We start from the raw sequence: 16333 nt of genomic DNA on the forward strand, positions 1-16333 counted from the left end.
ATTGAAGTGAGGATCTGATGAGATGCTGTATGTAAAGCACTTTGCACAGTGCGTAGCACGGCACTGAGCTTGGCTCAGGTTAGATGTTCAACAAATGCTGGCTTCCTTCTTATCTTGGTTTAAGTTTAAAGGCAAAACAACCATCTCTTCTTTCCTGCTCTTATGTTGTTTTTATGTGCAAATATAGGAGGGCAATGATAACAATAAGATAAAATCCTGATATCTGTTACAAAGTTACAGTAAAAGGTCAGATTTCTTTTCTCACAATTTTCTACCTGAGTATTCATGGTATTACAAAAAGACTTGCTTTAAGAATCCAGTTTTTTGTTTTCCAAAAATAACTTTATTAAGTTGATGAGAACAATGAACCCACAGCAGATTGTGGGAAAGAAAACATAGGGGTTTCTCTCTCCTTCTCTGAAACACACTCCTAATTCTTTAATAATTCCAGAACAAAAGACTGGGATGGCTACTCTAACCCAAGGCCACCAAAGGAAAATGGCAAGTGGGAGGCTTACCTCTTTGGTGGGGCTGCAGAAATCTTTGCACAAATGGATAGAAGTTGAAGAGAAAAAGCTGCAGAAAGAATGCACTGACTTTAATATTTACGTAACTGCAGCTGTAGAGTTTCATTTCTCCCTAACACAATTTTATCATCACGTTCAACTAACTGGGGATCATTTTTTACTTTTGATTTTTCTCAACAAGCATTCATGCCCCAAGACGATTTGACGTGCTGTATTACCCAAGGAAAGGGAGCCTATGCTGCTATCCTCATTATATCAAGAAAGAAGAAAGTATATGCAGAATAAACCAGAGGAGGGGAAAAGTCAACCCAATGTAACATTCTTCTACTTTTAAAACTGGTGTGGCTGCAGAACGAATTTTTTTTAAGTCTTCAAAGATAAAGAGGATTACCAGAAGGAAAAGCAATGATATTAAGGCTTCAAAGTAAGGGATAAAATAGTAATTCAAATCTGAATAGCGCCTGGTATAATTTCATCACCCAAACCCTACAGTTCTCATTTTATTACCGGACACCAGTCCAATAACACTGGAGGAATTACTCTGAGATCTATATTTTAGGGAGAAAGCACTAGCACTCTGGAGTCTACCTAAATAAAAGTGACAGGATCTAGTTATTAAAGCAACTGTATTCTTTTTTTAAAAAACAGCAGTACAGTTCACAAGCAATATTATATTAGTTTCAGGTGTACAACATAGTGATTTGATATTTAAATATATGAAAAAATGTTCACCAAACCAGCTGTAATCTTGAACTTCAGGAAGAGAAACTATGGAGATGGACTGCTCTTTCTCAAAGTTCATCATATCAGAATAAATTAATTAATTTTTTCTATTTAGCCACAGAGCAAAACCAAGACTGGACAAGTAAAGGGGAAGATTTACGTTCAATATAAAAATGGACGCTCAATTACAGTCAGTTGTGAAACTCTAGTTATCATTTCTATCAAACCATGCTTAAGTTACACATCACTTCTGCTTTCCGATCAAGCTCAAATTCAGGTCTGACAGGAAATTTCTGCACAAACATAACATAAATTGACCTGGTAATCCTGCTGTTGGACTATAGCTCATGGAGAAAAAGCATTCTATTCACTAAAATGTTAAGTCTTAGGAAAAGGGAACAAGTGCTTTCATTCATGGGTACTTTCATCTTTAACAATGTATGTCAACACTGCTAGATTTTCAGTAAACCTGTTTTACTTTTTTTTCCTTAAAAAAAAAAAAAACTTTTTGAAGAAAGTAACACATCCCATGATGTAGAGAGCAGTACATCTCAAGAGCAAAATGATAGGCAACAACCTCAATGGCCATTTCTTCAGTGGTCTAACTTTTTGGAAATCTCTCCTTTTCTACAACAGCAGTCTATGAGTATGTGTGAAGTTTCCATGTGTATACCATATGTATGTATGTGTGTATGTGTGTGTGTGTGTGTGTGTGTGTGTGTGTGTGTATATAAAATGTGTGTGTGTACACATATATGTGTGCATATGTATAAATGTGTGTATGTGTGTGTGTATAGATCTATACACACAATATATATGTGTATGTGTGTGTGTATGTATGTGTGTGTGTGTGTGTGTATAGATCCACACACACAATACCACCAAGGAGCTCCTGTAATTTAATTCAGTATGAAATAAATGACAAGAGAATTCAACTCTGCAAACATGACAACCTCCTTACCAGAGTGGTCTGAAAGTCAGGAAAGCTATAAAGAAGTAAACAAACTGCTAAATGTAGTAATAATCAATAAAAATATCCAGTTTACGTTGGCTCAGAAAAATGTATATGCAAAACAAATAGTAGAAACACAGAACACAAAACAGTCTGTCCATAAACTGAATATATGTACAATTTAACATCCGTACTTACTGATAAGAAAACAAAATGATAAAAACAGCTACTTTCAGAGTGAAAGATTTTATTCTTCTGTAAATTATATGGGTTTAAGTGGTTTTAAGAGATAAAAGTAAGCCACAGTTCTACCTTAATGGCTTTCCTTTTACCATGAATGATTCTACTTCTAATATTCACCAAAATGAGAAACATAATGGAATGCAAACCTCGTGAATTCCCACCAATCTGGAGATGAGGTTCATGAGCATCATTTTCACCTCAAACCTCTCCTTAGAGCTCTCTAGCTGCTTTAGTAGTTTTTCTGCAAAATCTGGAAAGGAGAGTGTCAGAGAAGTCCACTGTAAGTCCACAGTCTATACAACATTGTCTAACAGGTGTAGAGAAAGGTAGCGGTTAGATCAGTGACTGGTACAGTTGAACCTGAGAACACTCTGCTAAACCAGGATGGTAAGAACAGCAGTATGACAGAAGGTGAAGAGATTCACACACAGGTGAATATACTGTCAATGGTGCTCAAAGTCAAGTCTTAAGTCCCCCAAATTTTAGCATCAACATCTTGAATGACTGTTTGGAGCTCCACTTAACAGTTCGCTAGAGCGTGCCTCCCAAAGTGTGGTCTGCAGACCAGCAGTAGTGGGTCCACCTGGTAGCTTGCTAGAAACACAGAATCTCAGGCCCCACCCTAGACCTACTAAATCAGAATCTGCACCAACAAAAGACTATCAATTTTTCATTTAGTCAAGTACAATGTCCTAGCACTATGTTGTTGTTAAAGACATGAAGCAAAGAGCTATTCTTCCACATTGGCTATATCCAACCAGTAACAACTAAACAATTACTGATTGTCTAGTAAGTGCCAGGGATCTTATATTCCCTGGTAACAGGCAGAGATAAGGCCAAAAAGGAACTTGGGAAGTCATAATTATAATACCTTGGGGATCATGAATCAAATGAATAGCTGAAAAGTTAAACACCTCTGGTTTTTTCTTCTTTTTTTGTTTCTGCAATAAAGTGAGAGGAAAAACATTTACATTACATCAGACTATTGGGGGCGGGGAACCCACAACAAATCTGTTCCAAAAACCTTTCTTTCAACTAGAACAAAAGGTGGTTTTTATCTTTTAACATTAAACCTCAGGAATGTTCCAGCAAATAGCACCTGTTAAGACTTAAAGGAATTTAGAAATATAAACAAAAAAACACAGAAGGGCCAAATTAATGAGTTTTCAGAATAACCAAATATAACAAAATTTAAAATGTATTTTATTTGTGTACTCTCCTGAGAGGGTAAGTTTAGCAAAAATACCCTAATATAGGTCATCTTGCTTAGGACAAGTGAAAAGTGAATTTAAGCAAATTAATTTATTCAAGGTATAGATTTTGCTAGAGTTGAAAACATTTAGTCACCTAAAAAACTAGTACTTAAAAATTCATCACACATTTCTAAGTCTTTCAGAAATGCTATTTCTTCGTTTCAAATTCTTAACAGCTTCCATTAAAAACCCCATATTCTAGGGGCGCCTGGGTGGCGCAGTCGGTTAAGCGTCCGACTTCAGCCAGGTCACGATCTTGCGGTCCGTGAGTTCGAGCCCCGCGTCAGGCTCTGGGCTGATGGCTCGGAGCCTGGAGCCTGTTTCCGATTCTGTGTCTCCCTCTCTCTCTGCCCCTCCCCCATTCATGCTCTGTCTCTCTCTGTCCCAAAAATAAATTAAAAACGTTGAAAAAAAAAAAAATTAAAAAAAAAAAACCCCATATTCTATAGTCTAATCACTCCTACCACATTTTCCAGGTATGAGTCTCACCTTGAGCACTTTCATAGCCTTTTCCAACCTTTTCTTGTTTTTGGAACTTTTTTTCCCTGTGGCATATTGCACTAGCAGGTCTCTTGCTGTTGGTCCTTCATCCTGAAGAAGAGACTACTTTGTAAACAAGGAAAATCTGCACAGAAGCAAATGGTAAACCTTTCAAAGACTTCTGTGTACTTATGCTCTGCAACCACTATAAAAAATGAGCATGACTTAAAATTCAATAAAAAGTATCTGCTCATGTGTACAAACAGGTACATACAAAGATTTTCACTGCAACACTTATTTTTGCTTTTATATTTTGCTTTCAATTTTATCAAAGTATAGAATACAACTTTGTTTTTAATTGAAAGAAATTGGAAATAATATCATGAGGAAAATGCTTAAGCTATAATACATTCATATTCTGAAATATGTGAAGGTTAAAACAATGAGGTAGATCTGTATGTACTTAGAAGATCTAAATGCATCAGTATATCTATATATATGACACAAAGAAAGCAGTTGCAGAGTAATATATATGTTATTTATGTATATTTCAAAGACCTAATATATACATAAGACAATACACACACATCCGTATATAAATACACAGGAAACAGGATGGTTATCTGTGAAGATGGAACTAGGAAGTGGAAATAAGACAAGATTAAGAAAACTTTTATTGTATCTAGAATATCTGAAATCTTTTACAATAAGAATATATTGTTCATACATTACTTAATAAAATAATTAAATGAATTAAAAGATCTTATTATAAATTCCAGTATTCTTATTACCAAAATGCTAAAATGGGAAAGGGTATTTTTTCTTAGAATTTCTCCTTTTTGATTTTAATAAAAAAATATTAAGTTTATTTATTCATTTTGAGAGAGCGAGTGAGTGCACAACCAAGTGAGGGAGGGACAGAGAGGGAGAGAGAGAATCTTAAGCAGCCTCCACTCTGTTAATGCAGAGCCCAATGTGGGGCTGGAACTCACGAACCGTGAGATCACGATCTGAGCAAAAATCAAGAGTTGGACACTTAACCGACTGCACCACTCAGGCACCCCTAAAAAATATTTTTTAATAAAAAAATTTCACGACATCATAAATCTTGATTTTGCCTTTTAAAGATGCCATGATATTATTCCTCTCCTTCTCTGAATTCTCTATAATGTTGACATAATCTCAAAAAATATGCTGGCAGCAATTTCCATTCTAAGTTTATATAGTGAGATAAAGGTTAGCTTTGGAACTAAGAACAAGGCTGAATGAGTCTAACTTTTATTAGTTCTTTAGCCAATCTTAGTGAATGTAAGTGACAAATTCTAAACGATAAAATCTCAGCATGGCAGAACACAATAAAAGATAAAGGCGACATGTAAGTTTCTTTCTAACTTGAGCAGTCATGGATTTTACAATCTGTACTGAAAGCAAAAATGAAATCTGATAGACTGTAAACCTAAGAAAGCATCTACTGTTGAACGTATAACCTCAGACTCTGAGTCGCTGTCCTGTTTCTCCTCTTCATCTTTCCCAAGGAAAAATGTCAAAGCAGCAACTAATATCTAAAGACCAATCAGAGCAAAAGTCAGTGACTCACCCCAGCTTACAACAAAGAATAAATACTTTTGTTTACACATTATTCATGCACAGAACTAGGATCTGAAGGAACAAAATCAGACTGGTGGGATATGGGCTCATTTTTCTCAATTAAAACAATGTTTTAATAATGCTATTTGTCCTAAAAATATATATAATTTAAAAAAATCTTTAGATAAAAACATCCAGGCTCTACATAGTTGTTATCTTTCAAGTAGATTGCCAAGAATTTATTTCTATATCCAGCCACCAACCCACCCCCCACCACCAAAAAAGTGACATTGTAGCCCTTCTAACAGAAAGTCTAACATATTCTTAAATTTCTTTCAGCTGTGCTTTGGCCCAACAAAAGAACAGTCAAGAATTATAGGATGAAACAAAATAAACACTAAGGCATCATTTAGTACAAAGCATTTAAAGAACTCCTAACTTTATTTGCCGCCTCTAAAGGACAGATGAACCAGGGAAGCAGCCCAAGCACAAAGAGAGCATTACTAAGCACGAACTGCATGCTCTACGCTACCTCTTCCCCACACAGCCATCTCCTCCACTTTCCATCTGGAAATGACTACAGACACATACCTTAGTGACCTTAGAGAAACACGCGGTTGTTATCACATTGACAGTTTTGGCATCATTCCTGGGGTAAGACAAATGAAGGTTTTCAAAGTGAATTTTCATTCTACTGCATTTCATAGCATTGACAATGGCACAAAATAAACAATATATATTTCTTTCTTTTGTTTTTGAGAGAGAGATAGATCATGTGTGCAAATGCACGTAAGTGGGACAGGGACAGAGGGGAAGAGAGGGAGAATCTTAAGCCAGGGTCCACGCTCAACCCAGAGAATGATGGGTTCAATCCCGTGACCCTGGGATCGTGACCTGGACAAAATTAAGAGCTGGATGCATAACTGAGCCACTCAGGTGCCCCTAAACAATAAAATATATTTCTGACAGGTTAGAATCCACAGTTTAAATAGTCATGGGTTACAAAGGAAGAAAAAAAAAAGTCATAGATTGCTAAATGCTAAATAGTCAACCACAGGTGAACATTTAAACTTTAGCCCAGTCTTCTGTCAGAAAATTATGCAGCCATTTTTAAGATAGATTTTTTTTTTGAAGAATTTTTAATGACATAGGAACCTATTTAAGATAAGTGAAATTAAAAAATGAATACAGGGGCGCTTTGGTGGCTCAGTCGGTTAAGTGTCCAACTTCGGCTCAGGTCATGATCTCATGGTTCATAAGTTCGAGCCCCACGTCAGGCTCTGTGCTGACAGCTCAGAGCCTGGAGCCTGCTTCAGATTCTGTGTCTTTCCCGCTCTCTGCCTCTCCCCTGCTTGCACTCTAAGAAATAGAATGAAAACATTTAAAAAAATTAAAAAAAAAAAATGAATAGAAACTTATTAGTGTAGCAAAATTCCAACCATATTTAAAAATTCACATTAAAGAAAAGACAGGAGACAGTATCATAAACTGTTAACGGTGATCATCTCTGGGTGGTGAAACTATCAAAAAATTTAAAAAAAAAAACCTTTCTAGCTTCTCCAATTTTTTTTTGTTGCAATGAATATTACTTTTATAGTAAAATAAAAATTAGCAAATAAGAAAAGCAAAAAACATGAATCAGGAGCAATGTATCAATAAACCAAAGTTTACGGAACATGGTATTTCATACAGAGGATAAAGTGACTTAAAAATTTTCAGGGGCGCCTGGGTGGCGCAGTCGGTTAAGCGTCCGACTTCAGCCAGGTCACGATCTCGCGGTCCGTGAGTTCGAGCCCCGCGTCAGGCTCTGGGCTGATGGCTCGGAGCCTGGAGCCTGTTTCCGATTCTGTGTCTCCCTCTCTCTCTGCCCCTCCCCCGTTCATGCTCTGTCTCTCTCTGTCCCAAAAATAAAAAAAATAAAAAAAAAAAAAAAAAAAAAAAAAAAATTTTCAGAGTGGCGGGGCGCCTGGGTGGCGCAGTCGGTTAAGCGTCCGACTTCAGCCAGGTCACGATCTCGCGGTCCGTGAGTTCGAGCCCCGCGTCAGGCTCTGGGCTGATGGCTCGGAGCCTGGAGCCTGTTTCCGATTCTGTGTCTCCCTCTCTCTCTGCCCCTCCCCCGTTCATGCTCTGTCTCTCTCTGTCCCAAAAATAAATAAAAAAAAAAAAAAAGTTGAAAAAAAAATTAAAAAAAAAAAAAAAAATTTTCAGAGTGGCAGAGTAGAAATAGCACAGATTTGAGAGTCTGACATCCAAGTTTTTTTTTTTTTTAATGTTTATTTATTTTGTGTGAGAGAGAGCAAGTGAGTGAGTAGGGGGAAGGGGCAGAGAGAGGGAGAGCGAGAATCCCAAGCAGGCTCTGTGCTGTCAGTGCAGGGCCCAACATGGGGTTTGATCTCACAAACCATGAGATCATGACCTGAGCAGAAATCAAAAGTCAGACACTTAACTGAGCCACCCAGGTACCCCCGATATCCAGGTTTTAATTTCAGCTCTGTCCTTGGCTAGCTACTAAGCTTAAACTCTATGAACTTTAGTTTTGTTACCTATAAAATGGGGATAATTCCAGATAAGCTGAATTATGTTATTCTAAAGGTTGAACAAGGTAACATGAGATATAGGTGCTCAAGAAATGGCAGCCAATGTTACTAGTTATTTGGATTGCTCTATATTTTTATTTCCAACTTAATTTATGACAGATATATTAAAGAGCTCAAGATCAAGAAAAATATTTGTGTATGTGCTCTGTAGTAATTCTAAATGAATATGAGTCTATTTCTCAAGAGACAATTACGTATATATTACCAGATGTTTCTTCTGTAGAGTTCAATCATCACATCCAAAGATATCTTGGCTGCAGTTGCATTGCTATCTCTTAACATGGTATACATGAAATTCTGCAACACCTAAAGAAAATGAGGAGAAGGAAGACTCAATACACTGCTGGTACAATGCTGCAAACATGGGAAACAAAAGGGTACTTACTATGTTCACTTTATTGTTCTTGTGTTTTGCATTTATATTCTTGATATCAGTGACAATATGTGTGTATAAAGTCTGAGGAAAAGAAACAAAAACACATACACGTTAACCAACGTTTCTAGTCTTGCCCATGAGTAATTCGGAAAAAAGTACAAATGTAGGGGAAAGTTTAATTTTATTCACTTTTCATTCTCTAACAAGACACCATAAACAAAACAAAAAGCAACAGCTAAAATGTAAAAGAAAGTTGCCCTGAAAAGTAAACATGGAGTTACCATATAACCCAACAATTACACTCCTAGTTACATATCCAAGAAAAAATGAAAATATATTTCCACACCTATGTCCACACAAATACTCACAGCAGCAGCATCCACAATAACCAAAAAGTGGAAACAACCCAATAGTCCATTAACTGATGAATGGACAAACAGAATGTGGTATACTCACATAATGGAATAAATTTGGTAACAAAAAGGAATGAAGTACCGATAAATGCAACAGCACAGATGAACCTTGAAAGCATTATGCTGAGTGAAAGAAGCCATACACATACACTACAATATTGTGTGATTCCATTCATATGAAATACCCGGAGTAGGTAAATCTGTAGAGACCGAAAGTAGACTGGTGGCTGCCTAGGCCTGACAGAGATGAGGAAATGGGAAGCTACTGCTAATGGGAGGAGTGTTTCTTTTTGAGGGGGGATAAAAATATTCTAAAATTGATTGTGTGATGGTTGCAAACTCTGCCAATATACTAAAAATCATTGAACTGTACACTTTCAATAGATGAATCGTATGTGAATTATATCACAATAAAATTGTTACTTAAAAAAAGGAAAGTTGCTCCACTTACTTAGCCCCTAATGCATGCAAGATGATACTGGCAATACAAATATCACCGACACTTGGAAAAAATTTATTTATTTGAGAGAGCAAACAGCACAACCAGGAGAGAGGGGCAGAGGTAGAGACAGAATCTTAAGCAGGCTCCAAGCCCAGTGCAGAGTGCGCCACAGGGCTCAGCGTGCGCCTGGGATCGTGACCTGAGCCGAAATCAAGAGTCATTTGCTCGACCTACTGAGTCACCTAAGGGGCCCTCCAGTTAATAAAATGTAAACTTAAATTTTTCTTTCGTAAATTTCTTTCACAAACCTTCAGCTTCTAGGCTGGCTTATACAAGCAAACACTAGTCATGGGGAAATATTTATAACAAAAAAAAGTAGTGTTTTGGGAGATCCGTTGGGGGTTGTTACAGCTATGAGTGTCCAGTCCATGCTCTGATTTAGTTAGTCAGTATAGTACAGTGGGAAAAGGCTTGGGTTCTGGAGCCATATTGCCTGGGTTTATACTCCTGCTTCCCCACTAACATGTCCCATGATTCTAGGATGTTACTCTCTCTTTGTGCGTTAGCCTTTTCATCTGTAAAATAACAGTAATAATGAACCTTCTCTCATTTTGTAAGTAAACAAATATATAAGAAGCTCTGAATGGTAGCTGGCAAAAAGCAAGCACTCATTAAATGTTAGCTATTACCACCATATTGTATGCAAACAAGCATCAATTTTTTTCCTATTAAAATTATTAACTATACCAAGAATTCACTCTACAAGTTTAATGTTACGGCAAGGGAAAATGTGGAGATATAAGGCGGGGGAAGCAATTTTGCCCTTTAAATGTGGAGATATAAGGCGGGGGGAAGCAATTTTGCCCTTTACCTTTCGCAGAAGCTTATCATGGCAACGCAGAAGTTCAAAGAAGAGTTCTAGCAAACTTGATGGATTGATGAGATTCTTGTTTCTCAGCAAGATTAAAGCTTTGCAAAATGTCTAAGTAAGGAAAAGAAAACATACTATAAAATAATGATGATGAAATTAAAATGAGAAAATGGAGTACATATATCCCAAGAAAGTGTGATATCTTCTACTAACTAGGCACCATTTTGGGCATCAGAATAGTACAGTCAATAGTACAGTCTTTGCCCTCGTGCACCTTACACTGGGAGTGGGACAGACAAGCAAGGAAGCACCTAAACAGTTGTATCTCAGATAATGATACGTGTCATGAAGAAAGTAAAACAGGGTAATATAACTGATACACAGTGACTGACGGAGGGCTACTTAAGGAAGTGTCAAGATATGACAAACCCCTACGTGATCAATGAATGCACAGAAGTAAGAAAGGTGTGGTAACAAGAACAGAATAATCTGGAATCATCAACCTGGTTTGTGACCTTACAAGGCGTTCCTTGGAAGTATCATTAGTACCAAGAATTGCCCAACAGTACCTGCAGCACGGCTGCTTACCACCGACTTTCACGAGTACCCTTATCGCCCAAGGTTTGGTTTCTACCAACTGTTCTCCATTAATGGAACGAGTAATCCTTGGAGAATTGTTGATTCCAAGTCTTGGGGCAGGAAAAGCAGTAAAAAGGGGTTTGGAACTATTTCTGCCAGAATGTAAGGATGCTTTCAAAAATATCAGGGGCTTTGGTAAAAGGACTGAGAAGCTCCCACTGGCCAGGTGATAACAATTTGGACTAAAAATAATTAAGGCTTAAAAAAAGAAATGAACAAAAGGCATAAAAAGGTTACAGTGTCAAAGAAAGATAAAAAAATCATTTTACTGATTTTATTAAGTGAAAGTTAATATACATAGATATTTTGTTTCTTCCATTAAGAAACACAGTCAGTTCTAGCTGTGTAAGCAGGAAAGAGTGAACAAAAACTTGGGAATGACTCAAAAAGTCCTGGGGAAGAAACAAACACACTAGGTAGTAAGTCCAGTAATTGATAAGGACTGGTGGTTATCACCATCACCAATTAAAATGAGGATCCACCAGTTTGTTCCAAATGATTCCTTTAAAGAGGAATGCTAATTACACAGACTCAATCCTTTGTGTCTTAGCAAAGGAAATCTCTATTATTTTTTAAGCCTATTAATCATCATAAGAAATGACAAAGAAACATGCACACATTACTTATTTAACAACGCCTGCAGACCAGTTTAGTTGGTACTGTTAGACACACAAAACTTAAAGAAAATCTAATTATAGTACTTGGAAAGACACTAGGTCTCTATACTCAAAATCTCAAATCTGTATGATCTATAGGGACTCGAAAAGTTTCATGACATAAGTAAAAGTCTTTTGACTAATAGTTTGAGTTTGAAGTCTCTTGGGCTGTGCTGCCAGGTCCCACATCCCAAGTGAGAGTCATTCAGTTTGCAACCCAGAGCCTGAAACCTTGACTTGTCTGAGATGGTATTCTTTTTCTGTTGGGCCTAATCAAATTAATAAAATCCTAAAGAATTATAAAAATGGTAGAATTAGAAAAATCCTGGGAAAATGTAAGAGTAAGAAACAAAGCTGAATCTCTAGACTTAGCATTGTACAAGTTTTGGCAAAGGATATTAATATGTTTTGTGATCATAATATTTGTGTTAAGTTCTACCTGCTGTAGAGGTATCTGAAAAGCAGATGTATGAAATCTGAAAATGCCTTAGGCTGAGTTCCCTAGCAGCAGAGCCAGATTCATTGCAGTGATTTGTCCAGGCTATGCTCTCTTCTAGAAGGGAAGTAAAGGAAGCAGGACAGGGCAGAGAAAAGAAAAGCTGAGGAAGGATATGTCCTTGGCTGGAGACCAGCTTTAGTCCAATCACAGAGAAGTCCTGGAGCACAAATTGCAACATGAAGTTGGACCCACGTTGAGGGAAGAGCCAGGCTTTTGTATCTCTGGGTTAGTCAGGTACAACCTGTAGGCTGGGAGGGCAACATCCCAGGTGCTAGGGCTCTCATTTAGCTGAAGACAAGACACCAGAGAGAGGGCAGCTGGGGGCCATCAGCAGCCAACATTCACCACCAGTGATGGAAATGGGAGCACTAGGCTGGTAAGGGGGATCTCAGCCAGGACACAATAACAACCACTACAGTGACAATGGGTTGAATGCTCCAACTGGCCAGTTAATGAATAAATTTATTAAATTCAGCATTACGGGAGTGCTCCTAATCAATTCCAGCTTGGCATTGCCCAGTTGGAACTGAATTTTACTCAAACTCTTCAAATTAAAAAATAAGTGAATCAAAACCGTAAGCTAAATTAGGGCTCTTAATGCATTTGAGATTTGAATGACTAGAAGGAATGAACCACATATTCAGAAGAGGTAAAAGAGCTTCCTGGCAGGGTTAGCATGCTGGAAGAACAGAAAGATCACAGAGAGGAGAGCAGCATTCTGCTACAGGAGACGAGGTCAAAAACACTGGCAAGAAGCAGATCATGTAGGGACTTATAGGCCATGTTAATAAGTTTGAGTTTTACTCTAAGTATAAATGAGAAGCCACAGAAAGATTTTAAGGAATTTGTGACACATTCTGATTTATGTTTTAAGATGTTTAGCTGAGGCTGTTCTCATTTAAACACATAATACATGCACATATAAACAACACAATTTATCAAATCCAAATACTAGACCCACCATTCGAAGATCTGGATCCAAGACAGTGTGATTGTAGGAAAGAAGATCTTTCAGCTCTTGAGGAAAGTTACTTAAATGTTCTGGATAGCAGTGACCAATCTGTAACAAAGCAAAGGCTCTTCTGAAGTTTCTTTTTCTCTCCTACAATTCATATGCACATATTTATGATGTTCTGAAAAAGGAGAGTAAAAGGCTATGTTTCATAGAAGTAGCTAGTTCCAAATCATTTCTTTTTTATTCTACATGCTAATCTCTCTGACCTCTTTCATTGTTCTTGCAGTATTAGTAAAATATGTGTGATGTTGTTTAAAATCTGCTCTTATGATGAATTTGAAAAAAAAAAAAAACAGTCTGAAAGTTTTGCTTTGGTTGGTTCTGCAAAAAGCTCTAGTGAAATCTTCTAATTCAACTCAGGAAGAAAATAACATTTGTAAGAAACGGAAACAAAAAAATATTTTTTTACATTAAGTTTCCATTCCTGAATGGAATAAGGTTGGGTACTACTGGAAAGATATTCTGCAAACTGTGAAACAACTGGTCTTTGTTCTAGAAATTGTTTGTTTTCAGAATTATTATTATTTGTTTTCAGAAATTATTATCTTACCTGTGCCATAAACATCACCAGCTCTGCCAGTTCTTTGCTGGGTTTATTTGGTTGTAATTTGAAAATCTCCACATTGGATTTGTAGTGATTATACTGCTGTAGAAACTAGGAAAATAAGATATAAGTTAGTCACCTCCTATTATATGACTTTTTCAGTAAAAAATGAGAAATTACTTAGTACTAAGACATCTCTGATAGTGGCACGGAGAAAAAGACATGGCAAAGGTGTCCAGAAACATCTTTTCCTTATCTGCACTCTTCAAAATAAGATTCCAAAAAAACTGATACATCAAATTTTTCTAAAGACCCTTTCCCTTATCATTAGAAATTTAGGTGGTATGGTGTAAAGAACATTAAAGCAAGAGTCAAAAACTCAGATTCTGGATCTATTCTGCCATTTATTATCCAAATGACCCTTACTACATTTTCTGTGCATATGAGCACTCGCAGCAGCAGAAAAATATTGGGTCAGAAAGTGTAAATTATATCACAACTATACAACTCTGCCGTCAAAATTACCATCTTCTTTTAAGGCACAAAAATAATGATAATAGCTTCCACTTACTCAGCAATTGTAATATGCCAAAGTCATTATGTGCATCTTCTCATTTAATTATGTTTAATTCTAACAACAACACAATCTAATGTTGGAACTTACCAGGCCTCAGTTCCATGCCCTACATCTACTCATCATTCCTAGACCATAGCTTTAAATTGTGAGTGTATGAGAGCGACACTATGAATATTTCTTTATATTAGCAGTCCTTACTGGTCCAGTGAACTCCAAATCCATAACTCCAACTGCCTGACATCTGTTGTCTCGATCTCTAATAGACATCTTAAACCTAGCATGGTCAAAAAACATAACTCTTGATTTCCCCAAACAAAACTCTTAGGTCCCCAGCTTTCTCCAAGAGCAGGGATCAAGAAAAGGAACTACCGCCCCTCCATGCTTCAGATAAGACCCTACTCTCTTGACTCCATACCGCCGTTGTGACAGGAGTATGGAAAGAGCCCCAGAACTCGGTGTGCTGCTGCTAAGATCTTTATCTCACTTCTCCCCCCTTCCTACCCGTGGCTCAGCCACTAATATATGCCTTAAGATGATGAGAACTAATATCATTACACCCTTTATGTTCATCAGTCACCACAATTATACAAGGCTCCCAGGACATCCCTTATTCCCCTCTAGTCCCCAGACCAAGAACTCTTCGGTGGGGTCAGGGCATTATATTTTTTAAAGTAGCCCAGTCATTCTGATGCTCTATTGAAACCTGTTTCTCTCCTAACACACTGCTACCTCGTTTTCTTCCGCCCAGCATTGCTGAGCCAGTAGGTGTCCTCTCTGCTCCTCGGTGCTACTTCCAGAGCACTGGCATCCCTCCAGACCAGTACCCTTTTCTGCACTTAACTGTCCCCACTGCCAGCTTTGAATCCTATGTCTGGAGGTCCATTTCCGGCTCTCAGAAACAGATGTTCGACCCAAGGCATTCTAACATACAATTCATCAAGTGTTACAGACTTCCTCAATTTAGGGGTTTCTGAAAGGAAAGGCTGATAAATCTGCATGGAAGTTGGAGGTTGGGGGGCGGGGCTATCTGTCTCTCCACCTCTGTGAGGTTGGGAGATAAACCCCTTTTCTTTCCTCCCGAGGGACTCCTGTACCTAGCAGGAGAACTTTGGGCGAACCAGGATCCCAGCTCCACTCCACTCCTTCCCCCTGCTACTGTCTAAACCAGTCACACCCCGGTCTGTAGCGGCGCCGCGTCGCACTCCCACCTCCTCGATGTAGGCCGGCGGATCCCGCTTGATCAGATTCTGTAACTGCGGCAAGTTGCTGGGCAGCTTGTTATTGTTTCTGTTAGACATGCTGGCTACTGACTGGATCCGCCAGGAGCAGTGTTAAGAAACCTCACACCGCCTGCCACCACCAACTGAATCAGCTACAGGTGGGAATCCTGCTTCCGAGTACGACCGGAAATAGCACATGGGACACTCAGTAGGCAGCGCCATCTTGGTTCTTAAAAAAAAAAAAAAAAAAAAGCCAGACTACGGGAGCCTCCGAGTGTCAAATTTACTCCCAGTCCCGAAATGCGCTGCAGTGGTTTACGCGAGGTTTTTGGGGGGCGTGGAGGGGGGGCTGGAGGGGACGTTTTCTACCCTTGGCCAAACACTCCTACTTAACGTTTTGAAATAATATGAAATGCAAAGATTCTTTTTTTTTTTACCACACATATTAGTTTATCTCGTCATTCAGACACTCCTATGAGATTGACACATGAGGATTAATCGTTTTTTAAATCCCACAGCCTAAAAAGCTTTTTCCTTTGGGAGTAGATAGCACTATCCTATTTTAGAGTTGCGGGGGTGGTGGGAAGGAGGGATGAGGAGAGACGCCTGGGTGGCTCAGTCGGTTGAGCCTCCGACTTTGGCTCAAGTCATGATCCAAAGGCCGGTGAGTTACAGCCCCGCGTGGGGCTTTGTGCTGACAGCTCGGAGCCTGAAGCCTG

General features: G+C 38.3%; 1 protein-coding gene across 1 annotated transcript in view; it reads right to left on the reverse strand.

The window, feature by feature from the left end:
• The window catches only part of SDAD1 (SDA1 domain containing 1), a 29662-nt gene extending 13817 nt beyond the window's left edge, over positions 1–15845 (reverse strand). The window contains exons 1-12 of the mRNA XM_078446022.2: positions 15603–15845; positions 13824–13928; positions 13220–13318; positions 10465–10575; positions 8748–8819; positions 8568–8668; positions 6357–6414; positions 5666–5740; positions 4188–4289; positions 3317–3386; positions 2592–2695; positions 519–576 (exon numbers count right to left, since the gene is read on the reverse strand). Coding sequence (XP_078302148.1) covers positions 519–576; positions 2592–2695; positions 3317–3386; positions 4188–4289; positions 5666–5740; positions 6357–6414; positions 8568–8668; positions 8748–8819; positions 10465–10575; positions 13220–13318; positions 13824–13928; positions 15603–15692 — 1045 coding nt within the window. The 5' untranslated portion in view covers positions 15693–15845. The remainder of the gene's footprint in view (positions 1–518; positions 577–2591; positions 2696–3316; positions 3387–4187; positions 4290–5665; positions 5741–6356; positions 6415–8567; positions 8669–8747; positions 8820–10464; positions 10576–13219; positions 13319–13823; positions 13929–15602) is intronic.
• Positions 15846–16333: the final 488 nt, after the last annotated feature.

The sequence above is a fragment of the Panthera onca genome, chromosome B1, assembly GCF_046562875.1.
Source record: "Panthera onca isolate mPanOnc1 chromosome B1, mPanOnc1 haplotype 2, whole genome shotgun sequence".
In the NCBI taxonomy this organism is placed as follows: domain Eukaryota; kingdom Metazoa; phylum Chordata; class Mammalia; order Carnivora; family Felidae; genus Panthera; species Panthera onca.